The sequence below is a fragment of the Microtus ochrogaster genome, assembly GCF_000317375.1.
Source record: "Microtus ochrogaster isolate Prairie Vole_2 chromosome 14 unlocalized genomic scaffold, MicOch1.0 chr14_random_1, whole genome shotgun sequence".
Classification (NCBI taxonomy): Eukaryota; Metazoa; Chordata; class Mammalia; order Rodentia; family Cricetidae; genus Microtus; species Microtus ochrogaster.
Genome location: NW_004949096.1, coordinates 6,091,661 through 6,110,942, shown reverse-complemented (window position 1 = coordinate 6,110,942; position 19,282 = coordinate 6,091,661). Strand labels below are relative to the sequence as shown.

The 19,282-nt window shown below is 44.5% G+C and overlaps 1 protein-coding gene across 4 annotated transcripts in view; it reads right to left on the bottom strand.

The window, feature by feature from the left end:
• Tcp11l1 (t-complex 11 like 1) overlaps positions 1-15,820 on the bottom strand; it is a 42,532-nt gene extending 26,712 nt beyond the window's left edge. Inside the window, exons 1-3 of one of the 4 annotated variants that reach the window (XM_026787745.1) lie at positions 15,472-15,819; positions 14,054-14,252; positions 8,984-9,170 (exon numbers count right to left, since the gene is read on the bottom strand). In XM_026787745.1, coding sequence (XP_026643546.1) covers positions 8,984-9,146 — 163 coding nt within the window. In that variant the 5' untranslated portion in view covers positions 9,147-9,170; positions 14,054-14,252; positions 15,472-15,819. Of the gene's footprint in view, positions 1-8,983; positions 9,171-14,053; positions 14,257-15,471 lie in introns of all 4 variants that reach the window. The other 3 variants (XM_005364066.2, XM_013352735.2, XM_026787746.1) reach the window with 3 other exon arrangements.
• Positions 15,821-19,282: the final 3,462 nt, after the last annotated feature.

Below are 19,282 nucleotides of genomic sequence, written 5' to 3'. Positions count from 1 at the left end.
GCTTCCATAAACAACTTACTTTGGCATTAACACTGATATTTTCAAAATTAAACTTGCATTAAGTCTTAAACAAGCTTAAAATCCATATCCTGGGATTCATGAGATGACTCAGCAAGCAATGTCCTGGATCACAAGCCTGACACCCTGAGTGAAATCCCTGGGACCCACATGATGAAAAACAAACCCACAGCTGCCTTCTAACCTACACACAGACACAGATACTCACATACACACACTAGTAAAATTTTTAAAAAGAAAACGTTAACCAGGACTTGGTGGTGCATGTCCTGCAATTCCAGAACTTAAGAAGTAGAGGCAGGAGAATCAGGAGTTCAAGTTCAAACCAGTCTGAGTTCCATATGATAATGTCTCAATATCAAAACCTAGTACAGAACAGACTATAAGATCTCTATTGCTTGGGGGCTGGAGAGATGGCTCAGAGGTTAAGAGCATTGCCTACTCTTACAAAGGTCCTGAGTTCAATTCCCAGCAACCACATGGTGGCTTACAACCATCTGTAATGAGGTTTGGTGCCCTCCTCTGGCCTGCACCACAGACAGAATATTGTATACATAATAAATAAATAAATACTAAAAAAAAAAAAGATCTCTATTGCTTGCCAACAAAGAGGTCAGAGGTAGGGGATATTAGAATTCTATAGTATACAGACCTGCTAAATCAAAACCTGAAGAAGTCTCCAGGATTTCCCCCTCCCTCACGGCTCTTTCAAGCAAGTCCTGTAGTTTTTGTTCCTGTGTGGACTGCAAAGCCTCACAACTGCTCTCAGTTCTCTCAATACAGCCTGAGATTTATCTTCCACATCCAAAGTTCTGAGAAGATTCTCCCCTACTGTTCTAAACCAAGGAATAAGGGGTAAGTTTACTCCTAGGGAGCCAGAGGCCATGCTTCTCCAGACTTAAACTAGAGGAAGTGAGGGAGGCTGGCTGCTGGCTTTAGTGTCTGGCAGGACAGAAGAATTTTACTTGCACAGGATCTTAAGCTGATGCTTCTTAGTCTCCTGAGATGGGGATAAGATAATGATAAACAATGCTGCTGGTCTGACCAGGGTTTAACAGATGAAAAACTCTTAGGTTAGGGAAAAATAAATTTCTTCTAACTTTATTCTTTCCTTTTGCTCCCCATTGCCTCCTGAAAAATGAAGCAACTCTAAGAACTGGCCATATCCTGTTTGGTTAAAAAACAAATCTTTATTAAATTGCACATGGGGAAGTTGTGGAACTATTGAGAATCCTTCCTCACAAAATTCTTAGCATTTCCAGAAAATATTAATAAAAATACAAAATAAAAGTAAAATTAATGTCATGCATATTAGTAAAATATAAAAATGTCCCAAATAAAGCCTAGATAATATTCTTTCAATTCTTGATATTATGAAGATGTCAATTTTTTCTAAATCTATTGACTAAATATATTCTAACCAAAACCCCAACAGGCCTTTTTGAAATTTCCCAGTTGATTTTAAAATTTATTTGGAAACGCAAAAGATCCAGAGCACCAAGAAGACTTATGCTGATTTCAAGACTTTCTGTGAAACTGCTACAATCATCAAGACTATAGGGTTTTGCATACAGACAAATAACTGACAGAGAATACAGAAACAGACTCAAGTATAGGAAGAGAGAGAAATACACTGACACACTCACGTGTGTGTGTGTGTGTGTGTGTGTGTGTGTGTGTGTAGTCAGAGGACAAGCATAGTATTTTTAATAAAAATATTTCTAAAACAATTAAAAAAGAATGACAGCCAGGCAATGATGGTGTATGCATGCCTTTACCCAGCATTCAAGAGGCAAAAGCAGACAGATCTCCAAGGATCTCTGAGTTCAAGGCCAGCCTGGTCTATAGAATGAGTTTCAGGACAGCCAGGAATACATAGAGAAATCTTGTCTTGGGGGCTGGAGAGATGGCTCAGAGGTTAAGAGCATTTCTTGCTCTTCCAAAGGTCCTGAGTTCAATTCCCAGCAACCACATGGTGGCTCACAACCATCTGTAATGGGGCCTGGTGCTCTCTTCTGGCCTGCAGGCATACACACAGACAGAATATTGTATACATAATAAATAAATAAATACATAAATAAATATTTAAAAAAAGAAAAATCTTGTCTTCAAAAACTAAACAAGACAGGGCGGTGGTGGCGCACGCCTTTAATCCCAGCACTTGGGAGGCAGAGGTAGGCGGATCTCTGTGAGTTCGAGACCAGCCTGGTCTACAAGAGCTAGTTCCAGGACAGGCTCCAAAACCACAAAGAAACACTGTCTCGAAAAACCAAAAAAAAAAACCCAAAGAACAAACAAACAAAAAAACTAAACAAGACAAAACAAACAAAACAAAACAAAAAAGAAAGAAAAACAAACCAACACTTTGCTAGATGCTGTGGTACACAACTTCAATCCCAGGACTAGGGAGGCAGAGGCTGGCAAATCAATGTAGGTTCAAAGCTAGCCTGGTGTACTCAGTGAGATCCAGGACAGCCTGGGTTGCACAGAGACCCTGTCTCAAAACAAAAACAAGAACAACAATGATATAATTTAAAAAAAAAAAAAAAAGACCCAATTCTTTCTTCCATGACAAATAACTAATTCAATGTGAGTTAAAAACAGATGGAACAGCTAACATGATAAAACTTTTATGACAGAAAATCTTTCTGATTTTATATTAAGTGATTTTTTATGATACAAAAAAACCCCTCAAACTATAAAGAGGAAAGGATAAATTAGACTTCTTTCTAAAACTTGTACTCTGTGAAAGATGCTATTAGGAACATGGAAAGTGTACCAGGCAAGGTATCTGATGCCTTTAATCTTAGCACTAAGGAGTGAGAGGCAGATGGATCATTATGAATCCATGGCCACCCTGGTCTACAAAGCAAGTTCCAGGACTGCTGTGGAACAATCTTTGTACACTGTAATATGTATTACTCTCACTGGTTAATAAAGAGCTGGACAGGTAGAAGTTAGGCAGGACTTGCAGACAAAAAGGGAATGCAAGGAAGAAGGGGAGCCTCAGGAGTGGTGAGATACAGAGAGAAGCACTGTCAGAGAATAGGTAAATATGGGTTAGTTAAAGTTGTAAGAGCTAGTTAGTAATAAGCCTAAGCTATGTGACAAGCATTTATAATTAATATTAAGTGTCTGTGTGGTTATTTGGGAGTTGGCCAGCAGTGCCAACAAAAACACTCTGCTTACAAATGGCATTCTCATATGGGATACCTACATCCATGAAAGATCTGAGAAAGCTTTAAAAAGGTTCTAAACAAACAAAAATTGAGCCAAATGCAGCATCCTAGTCTCATGTCTCTCATGCTGGCCACAGTACAGAGACTTGTCTATTGGCAGCTGCCTGCAGGATGGAGCCAACTGCCAACCACCATGCACCACACATCAACTGAACAGTGCCAGCAGCTAACATTGCAATTTAAGATTTAAGATTTGTCTCGCCAGGCAGTGGTGGTGCACGCCTTTAGTCCCAGCACTCGAGAGGCAGAGGCAGGCGGATCTCTGTGAGTTCTAGGCCAGCCTGGTCTACAAGAGCTAGTGCCAGGACAGGCTCCAAAGCTACAGAGAAACCCTGTCTTGAAAAACTTAAAAAAAAAAGAAAAAAAGAAAAAAGATTTGTCTCATGCAATCAAAAAACAATACAAATGCTCAGAGAAGAAAGATCCAGATGGAAAAGGAGAAAATGTTGTGGGATAGTCTTTGTACACTTAAATATGTATCACTCTCATGGGTTATATAGGCCAGAGTTGACTGGCCTGTAGCCAGGAGGAAGAGACTGGGTGGAGACTAGGAGAAGGCTGGGAAGAAGTGCAAAGTCTGAGGGTCCCAAGCAAGATGCAGAAGAAGGAGGAGATAAACATGCCATACTGAGATTAGGTACTGAGCCACACGGTAGAACATATATAGAAATATGGGTTAATTAAAATTGTAAGAGCTAGTTAGTAATAAGCCTAAGCTATTAGCCAAGAATTGATAATTAATATTATGTCTCTGTATGGTTATTTGAGAGCTGGTTGGTGGTGCTGACAAAAATTCTGCCCACAGGACAGCCAGGACTCTTACACAGAACCCATCTAGAAAACAACAACAACAAAATAACATGGAAGGTGTGTCACGAGAGAAAACACAGGTAAAGCACTCGACAGAGCACACAGTCAGCTCTGTAAGATCCCACAGCTCAGTAATAAACAATCAACAACAAGAGTGGGCAAAAGAGTCAAACACACACTTATTCAAAGGAGACGTACAAATGCCTACAAAGTACATGGAAAGATACTCATTGCCATTAGAGAAATGCAATAAACCCAGTGTGAGCTACAATTACACATCTATTAGCTCTGGCCAGAAGCAGGAAGACTGACCATACCACATATGCTGAACACTGGCACAAAGGTAGAGTGTCTGGACTTATATGTGGAGTGTGATATAAAGCAACAACCAATGTGATTTCTCTGTGTGTGCATGTGTGTGTGTGACTTGGGGCCAGAGGTCAATCCTGGGTGTCATTTCCTGGGAGCCATTCATCTTGTTTTTTGAGCAAGGTTCTGGAACTTGAAAATTACCAAGCATAACAGGTGGCCAGCAAACTCTGCAGCTCTGGCTGTCTCTGGTGGAATGTTCTACCATACCTAACTGTTTTATGTGGCTTATGGGATTCAAGTTGAGGTCCTTAACCTTGAGCAAACACTATCAGTTATCTATCTCCTCGGGCCTCCTTGTAGTTTCTTATAAAGCAAAACATACGATTACCACGTCCCAGAAACCCCACTCCTAATCCACTACCCAAGAAAACAGACAGTAGGGTCATATAAAGACTTGTACTCATATATAAATAATCTTATTCATAAAACCTTGATAAATCCCAATGTCTCTCAATTACAGAAAGATAAAGAAGCTGTATATCACCACAAATGGGATGCTACTTGGCAATAAAAAGGAACTACTGTTAAATGCAAAACCATAAATTTCAGATGAACTCTCTCTATTGACACCGTCAGATATAAGTAACCATTGTCACTAGAATTCCAGTTTTAAAAATATTTTAAAATTAATACAAGCGCATTGTATGTGTATACATGTGCATGCCACCACACATGTGTGGGAGCTACAGGACAAGTTGTGGGAGATGGTTCTCTTTTCCTGATGTGAATCCCAAAGACTGAACTCACATCATGAGGCTTGGCAGCGAGCAACCTTTTCCCACTGACCCACCGCATCAGCTGGGTTTATATCAGATGGATATAAACTCCATCCATATAAAGTCTTACAAACAGCAAGACTACATAGAAAGCAGATCAATAATTACCAAGGCTATGACAGACAGAGCGGTTTGCTACCGAGTGTAACAGAAGATTATGGGAGTGATGATGATATCCCAGCAGCCCAAGGTTGTGAGCAGTTACAAAGGCTGTTGTGCACTCCATTTGTAAAGTTCTAAGGCACTCAAAGATTTGAGCTGTATTTGTGTGTTTGTATGTGTGTGTAAATATACACACACATATTTTTTGCTTGTTTGTTTTTATAGACAGGGTTTCTCTGTGTAACAGCTCTGGCTGTTCTTGAACTCGCTCTGTAGACTACGCTGGCCTCACACTCAGAGGTCCTCCTGACCCTGCCTCCTGAGTACTGGGATTAAAGGTGTGAGCCATCACCACCCCACTAATTTTTTAAATCTTAAGAAAAACACACACAAAAAACAATGCTTTGGTAGACATAAAATTTTATCAATTTATTAAACATCAAAGAAAATTTGCATACTAATAAATATGCTTATAAAAATATTTATATAATTAGTTAAATCTTGGCTGAATAGTTGATACTGAAAGTATAGCATCTTAAATGCTTTTTAAAGTTGATCAACATCATGACTTTGTAATTGTTTATACTAAAAACATTGCTTTATATATGTGTTAAAAATGGCAGAAACACATTAGGATCCTTTAAGAAATTGTTAGAAATTTTGTCCTAACCCAAATTTTAATTATTTTTTTAATGAGCATCATTTTTAACATCAGTTTTGTTTGTTTGTTTTATTGTTTTGGTTTTTCAAGACAGTGATGTGGGAGTGTCATATATCAATCTGTTGATTTCATTGGTTAAGTAATAAAAAAAACTGCTTGGCCTCATAGGGCAGAATTTAGATAGGAGGAGTAAACAAAACAGAATGCTGGGAGGAAGAGGAAGTGAGCTCAGAAATCATGCAGCTCCTCTCAGAGCCAGATGCGATGAAGCAAGCCGCCAGGTCAGACATGCTGAATGCCCCCCCCCCCCCCGTAAGCCACCTCGTGGGCTACACAGATTATTAGAAATGGGCTAGTCCAGGTGCGAGAGTTAGCGGAGAAGAGGCTAGATATAATGGGCCAAGCAGTGTTTAAATAAATACAGTTTGTGTGTTGTTATTTCGGGTAAAGCTAGCAAGCGGTCAGGAGCCGGGCGGGACGAAAAGCAGGCCTGCAGCTCCTTACAACAAGACAGGGTTTCTCTGTATACTCCTGGCTGTCCTGGAACACATTCTGTAGACCAGTCTGGCCTTGAACTGAGAGATCTGCCTGCTTTTGACTCCCGAGTCCTGGGATTAGAGGTATGTGGCACCACTGCCTCACACAAACATAGATTTTAAAAATGATTTTTAAAAGAACTGTATGTATCTATATGAATGTGAGCACTGGTACCCAAAGAAGGGTTAAAAAAAAATTGGATTCCCTAACAGCTGTGAATCACCCAACCTGGGTCTTTTTTTTTTTCTTTTAACAGCTTCTGGCTCCCTAAATACTCTTGCCTTAGACATAACCACCTGTATTTTCAAATAATGTAGCCTAATACTAACTTCACATTAATTTAGAGCCATGCCATCATTGACAGAATGCTAAGAAGCAAGTCTGTCCTTCACAGAATAACTGAAAGATAAACCAAAACCCCTTCTTTATTAGAACCATGTGTGCAGTCTATGTCTCGTTAGTCAGGTTTTTGCTGCTGTAGGGAGTACTGGGTAAACCAACTCCTTAAGAGAGAGCTGTTGAGTGTGGTAGCTTACGCCTGCAATCCCAGCACTCAGAGGCTGAGGTCGTTAGGCCACATGAGTCTGAGGCCAACTCCAAAGTGAGTTCCAGGGAAGCCTCGTCTGCAAAGTGAGACCTTAACTCACACACATACATACATACATACATACATACATACATACATACATACACACATACACACACATACATACACACATACATATATACATACACACACATACATACATACGCACATACACACATACACCCATACATACATACACACATACATACATACACACATACACACACATACATACATACATGCACACATACACATACATACATACACACATACATACATACACACACATAATACACACATACATACATACACACACGTAGGGCATTCATACATACATATGTACGTAGTGCATTCATACATACATACGTACCTACGTACATACATACATCACACATAAAAGCTGAGAGCCAAGCACAGTAGTACAAGTCTGTAAGCAGCACTTTGGAAATGGAGACAGGAGGATCAAGGTTATCCTTAGCTACACATACTAAGGATCAAGGTTATCCTTAGTATGTGTGTGTATGTATATATGTATGTGTGTATGTATGTGTGTATGTATGTGTGTGTATGTGTGTGTGTATGTATGTGTGTATGTATGTATGTATGTATGTATGTATGTATTCTGAGTCCAGCCTGGGCTATGTGAGTCTGGATCTCAAACATTTGGGATGGGGGTTGGCATACAGTTTAGTAGTTCCAGCCCCGATCTAGGAGATCCATCCTGCACATGATGGCAGCAAAAGGAGGATGAAGAAGTGGTTGGGCCCCAAAAGTCCCTCGCAAGGCAGTTCCCAGAGGCCCTCCCTCCTAAAGTTTCTCCTTACAGTGTTACAGCTGGACCCCAGCTTTTAACACAGGGGCTATGGAGAGCATTTCAGACTCAGGACACAGCATCCACACTATAGCACTCAGCCGCCCCCCCCCCCCCGTTAGAACTGCAGCAGATGACGTCACACTGGTAGAGTGACAACCTCCGACCTTACTGAGCACTTAGGTGTGCATCTAAGCACTATCTGTAATGCCTTACAGGAACTCGGCTGATGTTCACCACTGCCCTAGGAGACAGAGTGCCTCAAGAAGGAACCACCTTCCTACCTTCCTACTGACAGGAACTCATGCCCGCACACCAATGTGGGCTACTTTCATCAGACTATGTGACCATAAACTAAGAAAACAGGCCTACTTGTAGGTATAAGAACACTCTGTTGACTGATAAATTATTCAGGAATGGCTTTAATTATTTTGGAAACATAGCTCAAAACCCCCAAATCTGTGTCCTTCCTCCCAGTCTGCAGAACAACTTGGTTTACACCTCGATAACATCAGCACCAACATTCTTAGACTATGACACTCCTTCTTAAGATCTGCATTTCTGGATTTGCTTCAAAAGGTTTACGGGTTCTTAAGAAAAGACCTGAGCTGGGCAACTATTGGCTACTCCTTTCATCTAGGAGGAGACTCCCTGCTGGGGCCTAAAAAAAAAAAGATTCCCTCATTCAGCAAACTGCACCCCCTCTGCCTGTGGTGACCAAGCCCTGGGGAATGAACTTAGGGCGTGGCCAAGCACTAGTTTTCTCTCCTTCAACCCGTAAGCACAGTTCTGGCTCGGAGGAGCCTCAGACTTTGCATTCCTTTAATCAAAGCTGTAGTTTCCCTCTATCCCCGTTTCTCAGACTACGAAAGAGAAAACGGAATGCCACTGAGGCTGGAGAGAGACAGGAACATTCTGCTACTATTCTAAAACTTGAACTTCTCATGCAATTGCAAACCCACAAGGAGCTAGGCTGCTAATTATTGGCAGTCTTGCCACACTAGGAGAACTTAGTTCGGAGCCACAGGCACAAACAGCACACAGAGCTTTCAGTCCAAGTCGTCTGCTTACAGTGAGGTCTTCCCACTCTCTGGGGACTAGGTGCGTCCGACTTTACTTCTTTCTGCAAGGCTTCATCAGAACGTTCCAGAGCACCTCCCAGGCCTTGCTCAGAGTCACTCGGCTTCGACTCTCCTGCTTTGTTTCTGTGGGACTTGTCGAGGTTTTCAGACATCCTCAGTGAGGTCTATTCGCTGCCCTAGGAAAGAAAGACGATGAGCCAAATGGGTTCAGGCCATATCACTAGCCGAATGAGCAAACCCTTTCATTTATACCTCGGTGATAAAGACACTTAACCAACGACACCTGAAAGGCTTCGAGAAGAGCTGGAATATTTGTACCCCACTCCTGAATACCATGTCACAAGGAGGAAGGGGGCTTACACCGACAGAAGACTTACACTGCCTGCTTCGGGTCCATCAAAGGGAGTGGTGATTCCATCTTAAGTCTGTATTCAGAGACAGTGTTTCCATACATAGTCTCTACTGACCTTTAGCTCTCTACCTCACCCAGTCTGGCCTTGAACTCATGACCTTCCTGCCTCCAATTCATAGATGCTGGAACTACAGACGTGTACCACCATACCCACCTGAAACTAACACTCTTTACCTTCATGGCTGGAAGCTAACAGGAAAAGCCCTTGGAAAGCTGGCCTGGTTTGCACTCTTGTAATCCCAGCACTTGGGAGGTGAAGGAGAGAGCAACTTCAGGACCAGGGTCACTTAAGTAAAAATGAACAGCACCAAAATGCAACTCATTGGAAACAATGCTTCTGGCCACCTTTCAATACTGTGCTGAGGAGATGGATGGCTTCTAGTCTTTGTGTGGAAAAAAAGACCTGGGAATGGGGGTGGAGGAGATGGCTCAGTAGGTAAGGTGCTTGTTATAAAAGCTTGAGGACCTGAATTCAGATCCTTAGAACCCACTGAAGCCAGGCACACAAACATGCCTATAAGATACTCAGAGTTGATCTCTCTGCCTTCCATGCACAGGGGAGTACTCACGCACAACCCTTCCCTTAGATTCTAAAAGAATAACTGGGAGAGACAGGCAGATCTCTGAGTTTGAGTTCAGTCTCATCTTTATAGTGAGAGTTCTAGAACAGCCCAAGCTACATAATGAGACCCTGTCTCAAAAACTAAACAAATCAGATAATAAATAAATAAAAGAGAGTGACAAGTAGTACTTTCTAGACTCTATAAAGTATTTAAGAGAAATGCCTGAGACATATATATGCATATATATATATACAAACATACATATATATGGGGTGTATAGGTGTGTATATATATGTGTGTGTGTGTTTCCAGAGAGGGTTTCTCTGTGTAACAGTTCTGATTGTCCTGGAACTAACTCTGTAGATCAGGCTGACCTCAAACTCAGAGATCTGTCTGGCTCTGCCTCCCAAGTGCTGGAATTAAAGATGTGCACCACCACTGCCCGGCATGTATTTTTAAATGGTTGCTAATCAACAGAAAGAGCATATGAGTACAGCAGGAAGCACCAGCAATCACAATAAATGTGACTGGGTTTCCATTGAATCAGCTGCTGAGAAGAACAGGAATATTACCTGACACTCCAGTCTGGACCAGTCAATAAAGGCATTTTTCAAAGGAGTTATTTTATGTGTATGAGTGGTTTTGCCTGCATGTGTGCCTGTGCATTGCATGTGTACCTGATGTCCGAGTTGGCTGGAAGGTAATAGACCCCTAAAACTAGAGTTACAGATGGTTGTAAGACAACAGGTGGGGACCAGGTGGTGGCGGCGTACACCTTTAATCCCAGCACTTGAGAGGCAGATCTCTGTGAGTTGGAGGCCAACCTGGTCTACAAGAGCTAGCTAGTTCCAGGACAGCTAGAACTATTACACCAAGAAACTCTGTCTTAAAACACCAAAAAAAAAAAAGACAACAGGTGGATGTTGAGAATCAAACCTTCAACATCTGGAAGAGCAGTCAGGGCTCATAACTGCTGAGCCAGTTCTCCAGCCCAAGATTTGTTTATTTTTGTTTTATGTATATGAGGGTGTATGAGGGTTTGCCTGCACATATGTGGACTATGTGTGTGTAGTGCTCACAGGAACCAGAAGAGGGCATCAGATCCCCTGGAATAGGAGCTAACAGGTGGTTGTGAGCTACCTAATAAGTGTGCTGGGAGCTGATCCTGAGTCCTCTGTGAAAACAGCCAGTTTCCTGACGGCTGAGCCATCTCTCCAGCTCCATAAAGGAGGAACCTTTTAATTACATTAAAGTTTCTTTTCTTTTTTTTTTTTTTTTTTTTTTTCGAGACAGGGTTTCTCCATAGCTTTTGGTTTCTGTCCTGGAACTAGCTCTTGTAGACCAGCTGGCCTCGAACTCACAGAGATCCACCTGCCTCTGCCTCCCGAGTGCTGGGATTAAAGGCGTGCGCCACCACCGCCCGGCTTTACATTAAAGTTTCTTAAGTCCTCCCAACCCTTCTTTATTCTTAGGACATTTCTAGTTAAGAAAGACAACATTTACAACATTGAAAGTAATTATATCCAGAAAATGACAAACTATTGTCATAAAAACTAATTCAGTCAAATTACACACTTAGAAGGTAATCGAGAATCTAAAGAAATGTTGGCTGTTTTAAGGAGATTTTTGGCATACTTTTCTTCAGCAATTAGAGAGAGAAGAATTGCTTGGTTCAATTATCTAAAATCTTAAGAGACTTCTATTATATAGAATAAAGTTACTGGAATTGAAATTTTCAGGCCTGTTGTGATGGCCAGTCTCAATTGTCAACATGGTGATATGTAGCTTCTTCACCTTGGAAAGGACTGTGGTGGTATTTTGTTTATGATCTAACAAATAAAGCTTGCCTGAAGATCAGAGTGCAGAGCTAGCCACACTAGCTAGCCACAGAGGCCAAGCAGTAGTGGCATACACCTTTAATCCCAGGACTCAAGAGACAGAAGCAGATGGATCTCTGTTAGTTCAAGGCCACCCTGGGCTACAAAAAAATTGATCCAGGGGCTGGAGAGATGGCTCAGAGGTTAAGAGCATTGCCTGTTCTTCCAGAGGTCCTGAGTTCAATTCCCAGCAACCACATGGTGGCTCACAACCATCTGTAATGAGGTCTGGTGCCCTCTGCTGGCCTGGAAGCATACATGGAGGCAGAATGTTGTATACATAATAAATAAAATCTTTAAAAAAAAAATTGATCCAGCTGGGTAGTGGTGGTGCATGCCTTTAATCCCAGCACTCGGGAGGCAGAGGCAGGAGGATCTCTGTGAGTTTGAGGCCAGCCTGGTCTACAAGAGCTAGTTCCAGGACAGGAACCAAAAAAAAACTACAGAGAAACCCTGTCTCAAAAAATCAAAAAAAAAAAAAAATTGATCCAGTCTAAAATAAAAAGAAACAGAGCTCACACAAGGGTGATCCAGCACTTGGGATTTCATGCCTTTAATTCCAGCACTAGGGAGGTGGAGACAGGAGTGATAGGGCTGGGTGGAGAGAGGAATCTAAGGCAGGAGGAGACAGGAGCTCAGTGCATGCAGTCTGAATCAGTCTGAGGAAGCAGTCAATCTGAGGATGCAGTCTGAGGAGAGAGTCTGAGAACAGGACAGCCCCTTGGGTCTGAGCATTGGTAGGTGTAAGAACTCTCTAGTGGCTGCTCTGCTTCTCTGAGCCTTCAACTTTCACCCTCTGATGCTGACTCTGAGTTTTTATTATTAAGACCAAAGAGAATTCATGCTACAAAAGACGCTGTTGTGTATGATGTTTTGCTTTTTTTTTTTTTTTTTTTTGGTTTTTTTGTAGCCTGTCCTGGAACTAGCTCTTGTAGACCAGACTGGCCTCGAACTCACAGAGAGCTGCTTGCTTCTGCTTCCCAAGTGCTGGGATTAAGGGCGTGCATCACCACTGCCTGGCTGATGTTTTACTCTTTTGGCTTTTTGGGAGGCCCGCCACCTGGTTCCAAATAAATCACACACGGAGGTTTATTCTTAGGAATGCCCAGCCTCAGCTTGTCTTGTTTCTGGCCAGTTTGTCTTAGATTGTCACACTACCTTTTGCCTCTTTCTCTGTCTCTGTGTTCCTTACTTTACTTCTTTCTCGGTGGCTTGCTGTGTAGCTGGGTGGCTGACCCCTGGTGTCTTCTCCTTGGTCTCCCATAGCTCCCGTTTATCCTCTCTGCCTCCTAACCCTGACTATCCTTGCTCCTGCCTCACTACTACTTCAGCTCTTTATTGGGACCAGCAGGTGTTTTAGAAAGTCAAAGAATCACACCTTCACAGAGTTAAACAAATGCAGCATAAACAAAAGACACATACTTTAAATAATTTTCCCCAACACGACCTTCTATGAGAACTGTCTAGATCAGGCTCAGGCTGGCTCACGGGAATGCCTGTGAGAGATCAATTATGCTGAGATGGGGAGCCTCTCCGGCATGTGGGCATTTCCTGAGCTGGGTTCTGCTCTAACAAAAGGAGAGGGGACTGTACACAAGCATTTGCTGCTGTGTTTCTTGACAGAGAATGTGATGTGACCAGTGCCTCATGCTTCAGCTGCAGGGATTTCCGCTAAATGGCCCTGGGCTGTGAGCCAAAATAAGTGCCGAAGTAGCTTTTGTCATCTTTTTGTTGATGCGTTTATTTATTTTTGGAGGCAGGGTCTCACAAGCCTGACTGGCCTGCAACTCTATAGAGAGAACAGGCTGTCACCTCACAGAGATCTGCCTGCCTTTCCTCTCAATGGCTGGGATAAAGGGCTACCACCATGTCTAGTGGCATCTCATCTTTCTAGTCCATGGCCCCTCCCCTTTGGAGAAAGGGGCTTAAGCCACATAGAAAGTTACTAAGTTAACTAGGTTGGTCCTGAACTCGGATAGCTCCACCTGCCCTTACTCCTAAGTTCTGGGATAAATGCGTGTTCCACCACATCTGGCCTTACTCCTGAGTTCTGGGACAAAGGCATGTACCACCACACCTGCCCAATCTTTCCTTCCAAAACTCATCTCTTCACGGTCCTAAATCCTACTAGAGTTTGGAAGTGCAACAGACCCAATGTACAACATCACCTACAGATTTCATAAGAAACAAAAACACACCTAACTTACCCTCTTCACATGCGGAGGAGCTGCCCAGACGATGAAGAGTGGGTGCAGGAAGGAGAAAAGCAAGACTCCTTTGAACTCAGCAGACTGCCCCCAAGACCAGGCAGGTTCTGTCTCCTCCCAGGGCACGCCCTTCAGCCCTGTGTTTACACTTTTCTCCAAAGTCCTGCAGGGCTGGTGGCTAGACCTCTGGCATCCATCCCTGCCTTAAATTCCAGCCAAAATACGGTTATTTAAAGAGGGATAAAAGATGAAAACAATCTAGCCAAAGAGAGACAGACATGTTTGCAGGGAGCTACAATAAAACACAGTGGCATGACTTTGCTATTCTGAATAGCAGAAGGGAGCTGAGAAAGCCTTCCCAGAAAAGATGACACGTGACCTATCTTTGAAAGGAGTAGAATTTCACCCCATTATAAAGTTGGAGGGTGGAGGGGGGGGGATAGAAAATGGGGTATTTCATTCCTCTGGCAGAAGCCATGGCAACTGAAATGGAAACGGGACAGGTAGGGAAAACGGAAAAGAGGGGCTGGGAGTCAGATGGGGAAAGTGCTAATCGGTACTTAAAAAAACAAAACGAAACCCTTCGCCTAGATCAAGAGCCAAGACCAACCATATTCTCCACAAAGATTCTGTTGGTATATCTGCACCACCCCCAACCCCGGCAGATACCCATCTGTTGATAGACATAAATCCCCGTGTCACTGTTGTGATGTCACTGTATTTGGGAGAGGTTGCCCAAGGTGTTTAGGGTAACACTGGACCTGTGGTTTGCCACTTACAATATCTTTAGTAAAAGTGATCAGTTTTTAATAAAATATCCTATTCTCCGTCACTTCTGAGATCCGATTCTGGCTCTTTAGAGTGTGACTTCAGCTTTCTATGGAGTTGCGTACCTCCTCATTTAACGCTAAGATTACATACACAGCGACCACAGGCTGGCACACAACCACCCTTTCACGACCGGCAACTCTAGTTAAAGAGCTGTAGCATTCCGGGGCTACTTAACTGCTCCCATTCATTCGCTCAACCACAATAAAATCCTCCCGGTACCTAACCAGGAAACCGAGAGGAGGAGGATCCTGGCACGGGGACACACATCTGTCGGAGCTGCACGCGGGCCCAAGCTGAACACAAAAGAATCCTCCAGAAGGATCTCTCAGGGAAAGCAAGATCTCTGGCCACCGGCGCGGAAACCGCGTCCACATTCCGTTGTAAACAGCTGTTTAGGCGGGCGAGGGAGCGGCAGAGGCGCGGCGGAAGGACCGCATGGAGGGTGGGCCTCCACCAGCCCCTGTCTCCTCCTCGTCTCCACCCGGCATCCCCGGAACCCGACCGGCCGGGAGAGGCCAAGAAACGCCGGTGCTTTCGCCTCGCGCCCCCCGGGCTGGCCCGCTGGCCCGCGCGGCCGCCCCACTCACCTGCCGCGGCGTCGGCGATCTCCCTGCGGTCGCTCCAGCTGTGAATCCCGCGGGCTGGCGCGGCGAAGGGGCGGGAGCGACGCGCGGCGGGATGGGCGCCTGGGCCGTGACTCCTCCGGTCCGGACTGCCTGGCTCGTCGGGCTGCCGGCAGTCCTCTCAGCCCCGCTGCGGGGGGCAGCCGCCACAGTGACCGGTCCTCAGTGCCTGGCTGTGCACAGGAGGCGGGTGTGAGCCGGGATGCGCCTGCCCAGCGTAGGGCGCCGCCATGTTCCTGTACGGCATCACTGCCGCTGTCACGAACGGGCTCTGGGTGGCTCGGAGCTGAGCCGCACCGTGTTTTTGTGTGGAAATGAACCAGCGCGGGGTGTGGAGCGGGGTCTGGTGTAGGCCGAGGGCCGCGGGGAAGGGCGGCTCGAAGTTGCTCACGCCGCACAGGGAGGCGCCATGTTGCCGTACTGGAAGGCTGAGGCGCGCCTCCTAAGGAGCGGGAGAAAAGTGGAAAAGTGGAGCGGGGGCGCGCAGTTAGTCAAGGGAAGCGAAAGGTAAAGGCGCCTGAGAAGCCACTTTCCTTGCCAGGACTTTGAAAGTTGAGTTTTTTATCATCTACTCCAACTTCACTCCCTTGCCCTCATATTGGCACCACCACCCTCGCCCGCATTACTTAATTGCGTCTCAATGACACAGACGCCGTTTGGATTCCGAGCCGAGTGGACCCTTCCGTGTGTGTAGGTGACCGAGGCTTCAGCTGAGGCGATGAAAGTGGGGGTGGGATGAGGGGGTAGGCACTGCGGTTCCCTAGCTCCGCTGGGTCTGTTCATAAACTAGATGAGCGCTCAGAGCAGTTGCGTTCCTAAAAGGAAGATCATTTCCTCTAAACAGCAGGTCAGGAACTCCCACTTAGAGTTCATCTCCTTAGGTCCATGAAGTGGGGGCCCGTCCTGATCATTGCTGCACCAAGAAAACTACTTCCCACACACCTTCAACCCTACAGCGCTAAAATACCAGACTAACTACACCAACAAATACTTTGTTATCGGCCTCGATCTTAAATAATAAAAGACATGTGACTTAACTGTTTTTAACGCTTTATAACAGCTCATAAATTATGCAGTTCTTAAAGCAGAGCTGCAAGTCCTCTACCTGTAGCCTATAAAATGTGGGTTTACTTAAATAACTAGGACAAATGGGATCAATGCTTTCAAACTCCGTTAAAGCCCATGTAATTATTACTAAGATATTTAAGCCTGGGTATAGTGCAGTGTAGCGCTCTCAAACCGTTTCCCAGGAGGCACGTTTTTCTGTTATAACAGATGGGCTTGCTACTCTTCCGGAGGGCCAGAGCTGGGTGCACATGGTGTGTGGCTCACAACTGCATGTAATGTAACTCCAGCTCCAGGAGATCCCATGCGTTTTCATCTCAGCGTAAGAGCATGCATGCGCCTGCGCACACACAAAAGCACACATAAATAAAAATCTTTAAAAACAGCGCTAGTGAGATGGCTCAGTGGGTAAAGTGGCCTGACACCAAGCCTGTTGCTTTTTTTTTTTTCCATCATAATTTCTGGGACCCACATGGAAGGACACAGCAGAGGTCTGGAAGTTGTCCCCTGACCTCCACTTATGGGCTTCGACCCTTGAGAATGGGCTCACACTATAAATACCTAAAAAAGCAGTCCTGCGATGCCGAGGGGGAGATGGCTCCGCAAGCATTTGAAAGGCAAGCCTGGCAGTCGGAGTTGACTCCCAGAACCCACATCAAGGCTGAAAGAGAACTGACTTCACAGCGTTGTCGTCTGACCTCCATGTGAGCCATGGCTGGTGTGTTCACACACAGTGTGCCCACACCGATTAAAAATACCACAGTTCTGTCTCCTGACCTCCATGTGAGCCATGGCTGGTGTGTTCACACACAGTGTGCCCACACCGATTAAAAATACCACAGTTCTCAGATGATTCACTTTAGGAGGATACAGCTAAAGAAAGATAGTCAACTAATTGAACATTCAGTCCTTGTAATAGGTCTGTCTTTCTTGGTAGGACTTTCTTTTGGGACCTCCAGCCCCCACATAAGGACACGGAGACTTATTAATTATGAAAACTTGGCCTTTAACTTAGGCTTGTTTCCAACTAGCTCCTATAACTTAAACTGTTTCTATTAATCTACATTCTGCCACGTGACTTTTTACCTCTCCTCCGTTCTGTATGTCTGACTCCCTTCTTGTCTCGCTGGCGTCTCTCGAGCACCTAGAATCATCCCGAGTTCCTCTCTCTGTTTGGAAGTCCTGCCTAACCTCTCCTGCCTAACTATTGGCCATTCATCTCTTTATTAAACCAATCAGGTGCCTTAGGCAGGCAAGGTAAAACAGCAACACATCTTTACAGTTTGCTCAAATATTCTGCAACAAGTTCTCCTATCTGAATTCAGACTAATGTGCCCATACCTAGTTGGTGAGATTTGTTTTTTAAATGCATTTTATTTTTAATTTCATTTTACATTCCAAACAAAGTTCTCTCTTCTACCCCACCTCCTGCCCCTTACTCATCCCATCCCCTATCAACTCCTCCCGACAGGTAAGGGCTCCTATGGGGAGTCAGCACCGTTTGGCACATTAAGATGGAGTAGGACCATGCCCCTCCCCTCTGCATTAAGTCTGAGCATGGCATCCCCTCATAGGGAATGGGTTCTAACAAGCTCGCTCTTGCGTTTCCATGAGCTTGGTTCAGCTGTCTCTGGAGATCATGATCTCAATCTCCCTCGTTCATGTATTCCCTCCTCCCTCTCTGACTGGATTTCCAGAGCTCAGCCTGGTGTGTGGTTTTGTCTCTGCTCCATCAGTTACTGGAAGAAGGTTCTAGCTTCTCTGGAGCTGTGGACTGTAGTCTGGGTACCCTTTGCTTTATATCTAATATCCACATATGACTGAGTATATACTGGGTCTTTCTGGGTCTGGTTACCTCACTCAGGATGGTTTTTAGTTCCATCCAAATTCCATCCAGCCTGAAAGTTTCATAATGTCATTGCTTTTGTTTCTTTTGTTTTTTGAGAGACCTCTCACTATGTAGCTGTTGGCTGGCCTGGGACCCCCTATGTAGACCAGGCTAGTCTTAAATTCACAGAGACCCACTCGCCTCTGCCTCCAAAGTGCTGAGATCAAAGGCTTGTCGACCAACAGGAGCAGAAATTCCAAAACTGTGTCATCTGAAAACTATACAGGTGACGCCAGCAAGAAGAATGAAACATTTCCCAGGTGATTCCACCACGCAGCCAGAGGAACGCAGAAATACCCTGAGAGACATCTGCCTTCCTTGAAGAAAGTTTCTCCAACAAAGTGTCCCTTGGAAAGGATAAGACGATACCAAAACCATTCCATTCTAATTTGGGATGATTCACCTGTAACCTCTTAATACTGAAAAATGTTCCTTTAAGTATTATAAACATTCACACATGTGCCAGTCTGACCTTTGGCAGTAAGAACTGGAAACTCAAACTAACCTTGAGATAAAGGGAGTTCAATGCCAGGCTGCGGTCTGGAAGGAGAAAGGGACCAGCTGTCCTGCGGGGAAGTTGCTACAGTCAGCCCCCTGCAGGATCTCTCTACCTGCTCCCTGTTTGTGACTTAGATTTGCCTGAGTAGAATTTGGCCAGTCAGGATGACTTTTGCATAAAGCCTGTCTCCTGTCTCTACAGGAGGCTGCCTTTGGATGAGGCACTTGGCCTCAGTCTCCTCTGCCGAGTAGAGGCCAAGCTCACAGTCGCCTAAGCATTGAGCACACACATGGGGATAGGCCCTGTAGAAGGCTTCATGGCTG